The sequence below is a fragment of the Trachymyrmex septentrionalis genome, unplaced genomic scaffold, assembly GCF_001594115.1.
Source record: "Trachymyrmex septentrionalis isolate Tsep2-gDNA-1 unplaced genomic scaffold, Tsep1.0 scaffold80, whole genome shotgun sequence".
Classification (NCBI taxonomy): domain Eukaryota; kingdom Metazoa; phylum Arthropoda; class Insecta; order Hymenoptera; family Formicidae; genus Trachymyrmex; species Trachymyrmex septentrionalis.
In genome coordinates, this window is record NW_017305988.1 from 2,297,823 (window position 1) to 2,308,707 (window position 10,885).

At 42.3% G+C, this 10,885-nt stretch overlaps 2 protein-coding genes across 3 annotated transcripts in view; one reads left to right on the forward strand and one right to left on the reverse strand.

Annotated features, from left to right (window-relative positions):
- LOC108754619 (trigger factor-like) overlaps window positions 1-152 on the reverse strand; it is a 2,099-nt gene extending 1,947 nt beyond the window's left edge. The window contains exon 1 of the mRNA XM_018497055.1: window positions 137-152. Within this exon, the coding sequence (XP_018352557.1) occupies window positions 137-152 (16 nt within the window). The remainder of the gene's footprint in view (window positions 1-136) is intronic.
- Window positions 153-2,760: 2,608 nt separating this feature from the next.
- Window positions 2,761-8,093, forward strand: LOC108754662 (putative uncharacterized protein DDB_G0291608). Of its 2 annotated transcripts, none has more exons than XM_018497137.1 (4): window positions 2,761-2,930; window positions 5,420-6,778; window positions 6,917-7,404; window positions 7,690-8,093. In XM_018497137.1, the coding sequence occupies exons 1-3, from the start codon at window positions 2,771-2,773 to the stop codon at window positions 7,342-7,344; spliced, it is 1,947 nt and encodes a 648-aa protein (XP_018352639.1). In that variant the 5' UTR covers window positions 2,761-2,770; the 3' UTR covers window positions 7,345-7,404; window positions 7,690-8,093. The 2 variants fall into 2 exon arrangements, with proteins under 2 accessions (XP_018352639.1, XP_018352638.1); XM_018497136.1 differs by having other exon boundaries at window positions 6,917-7,400.
- Window positions 8,094-10,885: the final 2,792 nt, after the last annotated feature.

Here is a 10,885-nt window from a genome sequence, read left to right on the forward strand (position 1 = left end):
CGCCGCCGCCGTCGCCGTCGCCGTCGCCGTCGTCGTCGTCGTTGTCATTGTCGTCGTGACCATCGAGGTGCTCGTTGTCGTGGTTACGCCTCGTGTATATCCGTCCGCTGTGCGAGACTACCGGTAGTCCACGTACCCGCCGAACGAATCATCATAGACACGCTACGTCGGTGCCTGTCGGGATCCTGGTCAAGGCTCTCGACCCGAGGAAACGTCGAAAAGGAGAGAATCATCGGTGACGCAAGCATCGGCGTCCGCGGTGAAGCCAGGGGGAAGTACCGTAGTTTCGGGCGCGCTCGTCAGCCAACTCGCTTTCGACTGCGACTGTGTGTACACTGTACCGTGTATAGGTAGCGGGAGCGCGAGAACGGGGGTTGCAAGGGGGTGCGCGCGGGATTTCCGGGGTCGCGGAGAGGGCTAGAGGGAGCTATCGACCACACACGTAAGGCGGCGGCGGTAGCGCTCGCACACACCGGCGCACACGGATACACAACATCGCGGACCTGTTGTCCAACTTGTTGCTCGTCCCTGCGAAGGCACACCCGCCCGTCTCCGGAGTCGAAGGAGAGGTTGTTTTCGAAAAAGGAACTAGCGCCGGTTACGAGGAATCCAACAGTCTCGCATATTGGCAACTTGGAACGTGCGCGCTCCGACGATCGAGCTCCGACTGCTCCCCAGAAGTACGCGGACGAAGAAGGTGAGGATGGAAATACGGTCAGACTGAGAAACTCCGAAACTCGAAGCTGCGGAAGGAGAGAACGTTTCGACAAACGAAGATCCAAATTGGGTTTCAGAGGCGAGGAAGGAAAGAGGAAATGTTGTAAAGACGATTTGGTACTGTATCCCCAGTATTGTATCGCGATAAGAATTTCTACCGCCCAATATAGATTTTTGAACGAGCTTAATACGGTGTTAACTACGTTTAATCGGGATATATTGGATCGTGAACAAATTTGGATTCATCTTACGAGACTTCCCGCTCTGTACGAATGAAGAAGAGAACATTGAAGAAGACCAGAAAGCCCCGCTTCTCACCTTCAGAGAGTACAATCCGTTTCTTACAATCCAAAGGAAACTAGTGACAACTAATGACGCGCGCTGGCTAATTCAGAGGACCAACTCCTTATAGAAATTCAACCATTCGTATTCGGAGCTCTCAAAATTCTTTACTGTTCGTCGCTTCGTTGGCATTCGCATTTTTCACGAAAACGGACAATCGCGTCTCTCGATTACGATAATCAAACGAGGCTCTCCCCCTCATCCTGAAGAAAACTCGCGTACATTGTTCACAGTCAATTTGCAGAGGAGTTGAACGTCCGTTAGTTCGAAGTTCCAGATTGTGTTGCGATGAGGATATTATTATCGAGACGTCCCGGGGCAACGACGTCATCGGGAATCGGCGTGACGAGATATCATCTGGAGCAGCCGGGCGAATGAAGAGTTCGCGAGTGAATCTCGCGGAACCAGAGCGACGGAAGCCCCGACGTGGATTCGCGCATTCCCGGCGACGCATGTATTGCCGGAGGCAGTGCAGGATAACGAACCTACGGCGGTGAAGCGGAGGAAGAGAAAAAGGGAAAGAGAGAGAGAGAGAGAGAGAGAGAGAGAGAGAGAGAGAGAGAGAGAAGAGAGCTCAGCTAGATGGGTAAAACGCGCACGTTTGACAGACGTTTTGCGTACGTTTTGCGAACGTCGAGACACTAGGCGGGCATGAGACCGACGCCGTAAAGCATGTAAATCTTCCACCCGTGAATATACAACGAAAGCAATACTACAAACAAGGTAATCTCGAGGAACAAAGCAAAGGCAAGCCGCACACGCTTTCCACCACCCTCCCATAATCTCGCACTTAATCACCGCCCTCCGATCGCGCTTTGGAAATCACAAAGAACTGATACCGTGTATTATTCTCCCGCTCTCGGACTCGATCACCCACCGATCGAGAGCCTCCTCCCAGCTCCTCGCTTCACTTAAGAGATATTTTAATATGAATGTATACACGCGCATATAGACACCACGATCGTACGCGCTCACTCTCATCCCTGTATATAGTTATACAAAACAAAACAAAAAAAAATATATATATATATATACATTTATACGCAGAGTCCTATTGAATAATCGTGCAACGACGTCTAGAATTAAATCAAGCGATATCGCCAAGATAGCCATCTCGAGCTGAGCGTTTCATCTTCCCTAAGAAGAGAATCTCGTTTTCGCTCATCTTTGCTACTGAAAGGAATTTTGAGTAGAAGGAACTTTAATTGGGACAGTCTGCCGCCGATAGATCGATACGAAACGACCATGTCGTGTCTCAGGATACCTTAGAGAAAGAAGAGTGGGACGAACAGCTGAAGCATCAATTGAAAGATCGTGTGCCTGGTAAAAATCTCCGTGTTAATGAATTAAGAAAGATAAACATTTTGACATTTTCGTGAAAACGGAAACGAGCGGCAGAACGGTTAACGGTGAACGATATATACATATATATATATATATATATATATATGTGTATATATATCGTAGTGTATCGTTTGCCGCGATTTTTGCAAAGGGGATTTGCGCGATATATATATACACGATCAATACAATAAGAAGTACGCGGTACTTCTTGATCGTGCCGCGGGTACGCACTCGCAATAAAGTACGCCGTCACACCGAAGGACCGAGGAAGGCTCAAGAGGGTTGTTTACCCTACGCGGTTGTTTGGTGATCTTAAAGCGATATTTCGATATTAATCCTGGTGGGAAGAGAGCGACGATCAGCCAAGATGCCGCGGTGCTATATGGTAAAGAAGGCCTTGTGCAACAAGTACATAAGCAGCGTTGCCAGAGGATTCGAGAGCTGGGGCCGCGGAAGGAGCACGCCATCGCCAACCACCATACCCATCTCGCCCGTACAGAAGTGCATTGCACCCCCTGTTGCACAAGGTATGCCAACTTTGCGTATTTTACCGGAGATCTGTGATCGTTATAATCGTTATTTTTACAAGTTAATCGGCTGATCGATCAATACCTTCCACTCCCCCGACACACACACAACGCCAAAGTAGCTTCAACCCTTCTCGTCTCTACATCGTTTTTATGTACTTACACCACACACTAGATGTTATAAAAAATGAACATGTCGTAATAAATTTTTTTTTTTTTTTTTTTTTTATCGACACGTCAAATATTAAGGAGTACAAACGAGCAACGAGTAAATGTATTTTTATATATAAATAAAAAAGTTACAGCGTAGCAAAATAACCTCGGGTATGTCACCCTGGGAATAACATCGAAGGATTAAACTTACAATTAGTAAAATGAAAAGCTCAATATTACATTATGATATAAACAATATAGGAAAATATAATACATATATGTATATATAAACTAAATATATATATAAATAAAATCGTGTGTAAAATGGGCAATAAAATATGTGAGATATCTTTTGAAGTTATTGAATAAAAATGTAATAGCTACTCTTTTTTATTCTTTCGTAATTGTGTCAGCGCTTTAGCGTCACTTTACCGATATTCACTTCGACCGATTCAAGTTCCGATACGCGTTTATATCAAATTATCAAATGATAATAGCACACGCTGGTGCGCACCGCGTAATTCCCAATAATACGTTACCTGGTCGCAACAAAACGACCTTAATTGTCGGAATTCTCCGTGGCGTTACTACTTGTACGACGTATCCACTTCTCGTGTGAACGGCGAAAACGGTATGCGAAACTTGTCGAGATAGTAAATGCAGTTACAAAGTGCAGTGGCATTCGGAATCATCGTAATGGCGATGCACGTTTATAGTATTTCGTCAGCACGAAGAAGCGAGAGTTTCAAAGAGAGTTCGCGCAACGAATGAATAATTTACAATTGACCGAAATCGTTTTGCAAAAAATAACAAGTCCTTTATCGAAATTTATTGGACAGTTTCATGATATTTGTATAGTAATTATTAAAATTTTAATCGGAATAATTATTTTTTGTATTATTAAAAATAATATATGAATATATTTTTGGAATAAGATATCCAAATTGAATATCTAAAATAAATTTTTGAGACACATAATTATGAAATTAAAAATTATATAATTAAAAATCCAACAATCAGAAGAAAAATGGGCAAATGAGAGTCAAGCACAGTTAGTGGGATGCAAAATTAAATCTAATTCTACTTAAAAATACACGAAATTTCAAATATTTTGGCCCATTTTTTTAATCACTTTCAGTAATAATATCGTATTCTACAATATTGTATTTTATTATCCCATTGTTTCTCATTTGAAATTGTATGTATTTCTATTTTTAATGGACTTTATTTGACGTCTCATTAACTGCACTTGATTTTTATTTGTCCATTTTTCTTCTGATTTTTTAATATCATTTGATTTTTTAATATTATATTTATCTGACTTTTTAATATCAATGAGTCCTTGCACATTAATGTATTATTTTAAAAATATTATTCTCTCTCTTCTTTATTTCCACGTGTTTTTAATTATTTGTAGAAGGAAAAATGAGCAAAGTCTTAATTTAATAATTTTCTATTTTATATATACAAAATGTAGACGCTGTATAAAATTTTTAATAATTTACATCTTAATAAATATCTCATATGTGAACGTAATAAGAACGTATTTTCGCAGTTGTGCAACTTGCAATAAAAATTTTACATATATCTGAAGTTGATATAACTTTTTTATATTATACAAATGAAAATAACACAGTACGAAAAGCAGAATATCTACATTCGCATAATATTCATACCAGTCGATCTTTTTGCGAACGGCAAAACTTCTCTTCGTGATCACAGTTCAAACAAAAATTCATTCTGCTTACGAAACATATAAAAACAACAATGTAGAAATATTAAAACAGATCCATCTGGATCGAGAAATCGGTCATTTTTAAACGAAACGTGCACATTCACAACCGAGTCATCGTGAAATTTTATATTCGCTTAACCTAGGAGACCTTCTTGATTCTTTCTACCCCCATCCCCTTTGATCTCGTTCCTAACATATTTGCCGTCATAATCTCACTACCCCTATCTTCTCAATCCGTACTGTGCAATCCATCTCTTTCTCCCACCCTCCTATCATTCATTTATCGCTGCACTTTTCTTACCACCATCAAGGTTCGACACTTTTTCCTATCAACACTATTTTTTGGTATGCTATTTAAAAGCTTACGGCGCCGCCGTTAAATCTTGATTAAAAAATATTAAATGAAAGCAAAGAAATAAGTTTATACGTTGCTTCTGTAACATATAAGGCAGTAAAGATATTTTGCAATAATATCAATTAGTATATGTAACAAATTTAAATGTACAATTTATACATACATTTTTTTCCCATTCTGTTCATGAGGCGTGATCTGATTGGATTTATTGTATACACGAATAAAGCTTATTATTTATAATCTTAGAATGTTCCAACACGCAATCGAAAGACACAACGGCCGTTATGACTTCCGCCGTGGCCGATGTAGACCCCTCGAAGGAACAACCGAGCAACGCAGACACAACTGTCGCAGCAGCGGTACCATCATCCGTCATCATGATGAATCCCGCGATGGACCACTCGATGACGATGCGAATGGAAACCGTCGTGATCGCGTGCACCACAACGGCGTCTCTGACGACTCTATCGCCAACAGAAACAATCGTCTCAACCGTCAAGGAAACTACAATGACGACGGTGACGTCGTTACCTTCGTCGAGCGTGCGAACGACTCCCGAGAGACGCGACGAGGCTACGACGTCTATCACGACGCTACACCATTCACCATCCACCGAAAAACCATCTCCGCCGTCCACCACGTCAACGTCCTATCATCTACAAGATACTCCGGAACACTCGAGAACGCACGATAGGATACAATCGGTTATCACATCCTGTGACATGTCCATGCCCGGTCAAGTGTCATCCATGTTTAAAGATCGCTCCGCGGCGGAAACGGAGGCGGCGCACGATCTCCTAGAACTCTCTCGATCTCTACCTCCCTTGCCACCACCGAGTGTGGCGATCGGTCCTCAAAGCGTGATCGAGGCGCCGGCGAGCGACGTTCAAGAGATGACGGTTTACCAATCGGCTGAGCAACCAATCTATCAGGTGAACACGATCGAGCTGACCAGCTCGAACATCTACAGTCATCATCAGCAACAGCCACAGTCCACAGCCACCGGTATCATTTATGAGTCCGCCATTGTGCCACCCTCGGGTAGTGTTTTCATACCTTTGGCACCTGTACAAGAGATCCTGCTGACATATAGCACATCCACTATACCGTGCACACCAATTATCGCTCAACAGCCGCAGCTTCAGCTGCCGCAACAGCAGCGGCAGCAGCAGCAACAGCAGCAACAGCAGCAACAGCAGCAGCAGCAGCAGCAGCAGCAGCAGCAACAGCAGCAGCAGCAGCAGCAGCAGCAGCAGCAAGAACAGCAGCAGCCGCAGCAGGAACAGCAGCAACAGCAGCAGCAGTCATTGCTACAGCAGCAACAGATTGAAGCGACGCCGCCATTAACGCCGCCAACTTCCGAATGCAGCAGCGACATTGAGAACAGTAATCCGAACTCACAACCGACGCAGAAGGACAAGGAGGTGCAGACTAACACGGAGCCCAATGAAATAAAACCAGCGACTTACACGTACGACACGTTGCTCGTTTCGGACGGCAGATCGAAGCATAAGAAAGCATCCGCCGCACAGAAGAGTCAGGACGCCGAACCGATCGAGGCCCCCGAGACCTCCAAAACCGGTCGTTACGTGTGTTGCGAATGCGGTAAGTAGCGTTGATTCATTTCAACTCCAATATTATACCTTTATCTCGATAAATTTATTAATTGATTAATTAATTTAAAATTTGGACCCGATAGACATACCGTCGAGATTATTTCACGCATTTTCCTTTCCCTCCCAGGCAAACAGTACGCGACCTCGTCGAATCTGTCCCGGCACAAGCAGACGCATCGCAGCATCGACTCTCATTCGGCCAAAAAGTGCATCCACTGCGGCAAGGCGTACGTCAGCATGCCCGCCCTGGCGATGCACGTTCTCACGCATAAGCTGACGCACAGTTGCGGCGTCTGCGGCAAGATGTTCTCGCGACCTTGGCTACTGCAGGGTCACCTGCGCAGCCACACCGGCGAGAAACCTTACGGATGCGCTCACTGCGGTAAAGCGTTCGCCGATCGCTCGAATCTAAGGGCGCACATGCAGACGCACTCGGCGGATAAGAATTACGAATGCTCCAAGTGCCACAAGTCGTTCGCCCTTAAGTCGTACTTGAACAAACACCTGGAGTCGGCGTGCCAGCGCGAGAGCGACGACCCCGACACGCCGCCATAAGCAGCCCAGGACCGGGATGCCGATGTAGTGGCGCCGCGGTTAGCGGCAACGATCAAGTAGGTACACAACCTGCGATTCGAGTTCCCTCGTCTTTTCGAAAATTGACGAAGATCGATTTCTATTTATCTGGGGTTCTCTCTGGGTTTTCTGGGTTCACTTACATCGGACGATCGCTTCGCTTAATCACGTCTGCACCGACGCAGTCTGATATTGTACAATAGCGCGAGGGTGTTCGAAACCTGCTGACATATCACCCACGATCGATCATGACTATTCTCACATTTAGACCTAACAACGTGCCCGAATAAAGCGCGCCGTGCTAACCGATCAATCCGCAATTTGCAGCCGGTCGTGCACAGTCGACTGTAAACAGAAGATTGCAGTGGCCGTCATCACGTAGACTGGTAGAACAAAAAAAAAAACAAAAATAGTTCGCTGCGTAGGCAGTACTTTTTTGTCATGGACCAAGAGGGGAAAAAAAGAGGATGGAAGACAAACATGGTGGACGCACGGGACTCTCATCGCCATGCGGATGCGATTAGTTTCGATTATTTTACACGAATTCAAGTCGGTCGGGGTTTATCGTCGCGCTCAATTGCGGTAGCAAGCAAGTCCTCGCGTTCCCTTTGTCTCCGCTACGATGCCTGTAAAGCTAAAAAAAAAAAAAAAAAATCGTGCAAACTTCAAAGTCGGGTTTAACGTCAATTTTCGGATATTCCGTGGACACAAGATAACTTAACGAAGTAACTTACCAGAAGGCATTAGGGAATTTTTGCGATATCGTGTATTCGGATACGGTAATCGTTAAAGTCAATGATGTTATTTAGTGGAAAATCGAACTGTGAGTATTTGAATACACGACGTGGCAAAAATTTCCTTCTGTTTTGGAAAGATTTTTGGGATCGTTAAATTCGATTCTTATAATTTTCAAATTCAAAGCGATGAATCTAATATAGCAGATTGAATTTAAAAAAAAAAAAGAAAATAATTATCATGAAACTTAAATTACTTCAACTTGAAGAGGCTTTTAGAATCACTGAATTCGAAAATAATCTCTGCAAATCGTTAAAATTCAAAAAGATAATAATTTAAATGAGAAGAGGAAGGACATATGTAAGATTCTGCTCGAAATTGCAAAATGAGTTAATGACTTGCTACCGTTGTCGAGAGGAGTCGCCTCGGCTCTTTTGTGCATCATAGACGACGATCAGACATCGAATCACCGGTAACATCCAATTTCAACGGGTATCTCTCGGTAAGCGCAAAGTGATTCGATTTACTCGTCCGCTTAAACGTCGCGGATAGGCGGATGGGTGAAAATCTCGGCTGCGCGGGAACGAGGATGAGAAGGTAATTGACATATCGGCGTCTCTAGATCTCACGCTCGTCTCTTCCTCTCTCGCGGGAAGAGAAGTTTCTCTGAATATTTCATCGTGCCGCTTCTTTTGGTTCCGAGCACATATTCAGGCTATTCTTAAAGTCGTTTTTCCCGATTTTTCTCTCCCTGACGCTAAGAGAAGAAGAGAGTTCGCGAATTGTCACGCGGGTATCTGATGAATACCGTTACCGATGAATATCCGACACGAAGTAACGAGAATTGAAAAGCTAAATAAAGCTGGGTACCTTAAAAGATGGTAAATTAAAAACGCTCGGATATATTAAAAGTTCACGGACAGAGAAAATTTGAGGAAAGATCAATTTCATCACAAATACAAAATGTTTCTTTTACAGTATACGTGAAAATAATTATGTAAATACAAAATGAAAGGAGATTTGGAATTTGACTATTTTTCGCTAGAATTTTAAAAGAAACAATCGCTACGTCATACACAGTTATTCTAATTTCTGCTGTATATTGCATTATCAGCAATAAATCCACATGGTGTATATGTTTATAAAATTTGAAATTTTATTGGAAATTCTATTATTGTGTTCGAGAAGTGCGCTATCAACGCTGTTGTCATTTCATCTTTACCATTCATTAGACGTTAAAACAAGAATAAAATGACGCAATAACGCTGATACGAGCTCTCCGAACATAATCTAAGGATGTACTTAGCATTGTTTTTTTTAATTATTTTTTATACCGTACCACTGTTGGATCGTTTTGTCAACGTTTTAGTTTACTTCAACTACAGACGCTAATTTGAACGATTCTTTGTTTTTCGTTAACATCAAAATTGCAGGGTTTACTTAAAAATCGAAAACTGAAGTTAATGAAACTGGCCGTTAGTTTTTCAATTGTTGCCAGGGAAATAATAAAGTTTCTCGAGGGAATTTTATACGAAATACACTCTTTAATTTCTTAGCGAAACCATGCTTGATTTCTCCAAAGAGCCGTAAACAGTATGTGCTTCCAAATATGCTCGTACGATCTGCCGTTGAGATCTTTTTAATACACAGAGAAACTTCTTTTCCACACCGGCGAGAAGATCCGTATTTTGATTTGCTAGTCATTTTAGGTAAGTCTACCGTGAAGATACTTCGACATAAAGTGATATCAATATTTCAATAAGTTTGGGCGTCTTCTTGCTGAAGATCGATACGATAACATCGGCAGATGCATCTTATTTCGTGAATTCGTAAAAACGACGAATCGAGATGCTTTCAGAATGAGCAGCGATAAAGTCGATCGTAGGCGAAGTAGTGCAATATATATATATACCTTTCTCTTGCGCAGCTTATAAGAGCCCACTTTTTTCATCCGTCTCAGCTCGATGATAAAAATTCCGCTCATTATCCTCTTCCGAGACGAAAGAGACGCTGTTTTTGTAAAAAAAATATTTCTACTAATTTCATTTATCAGAGGGACAATCACCCGACGCATAATTGGAATTAGAAATTTGTGATACATGTAGACTGTAACTGAATTATCACTTTATATTTTACATTAGTTTAAGGGTATTTCGAATGTAACTCTCGCGCACCGCAGAGCGAGATCTCTTGTGCATTTAAATGTGCTCTTATGCGATTTTCGTCAGAATTCTTAACGTAACGCACGCGGATGCTCGCGGAAAGTTTTCATCAACATTTCACGTAAACTGGGCCACCTGTTGAATGCAGAAATGACCATTCGGTGGCAAAAGGGTCGGACGTACTGCTCCCCTGAATTATGGAACACATCATTTCCTCGGTTGTTAAAAGCGCGAACAAGATCGCGGTCAATTGCAACGTTTCATCCAAATTTATCAATGCTTCTTTCCCAGCCTGCGGAAAATCGCGTCGAAAAGCAGAATCGGCAAAAAGTATCGCGATCCCTTTAACCCGATAAGAGTAGCGCAGTATTTACAAACGTTCCTAGAGATTTCATTATTTCCAAGATATTTATTTTATTTTATTATTTCTAAAATATTAGGTGTAGTAAAAAGTTATCGCGTATTTTTTAGCTCAAAGTTGTATATACAATATCTTCGTCAATAATGAATGAAATTCAAATTTAAAAAAAGGGTTTTAAAGCTTGAAATCTCTACTTTTAAAAGCTTATCACATTTTTTAAGTTTATATGAGTTTGATAATTTTTACATACCAAAAACTACGAGCT

What these genes read in the sequence shown, in the direction of transcription:
- LOC108754662 (XM_018497137.1), top strand. Translation starts at nt 2,771, where the DNA reads ATGCCGCGGTGCTATATGGTAAAGAAGGCCTTGTGCAACAAGTACATA. An exon ending in TGCACCCCCTGTTGCACAAG is followed by an intron (nt 2,931 to 5,419) that starts GTATGCCAACTT and finishes TTATAATCTTAG; the next exon opens with AATGTTCCAACACGCAATCG. An exon ending in TTACGTGTGTTGCGAATGCG is followed by an intron (nt 6,779 to 6,916) that starts GTAAGTAGCGTT and finishes TTTCCCTCCCAG; the next exon opens with GCAAACAGTACGCGACCTCG.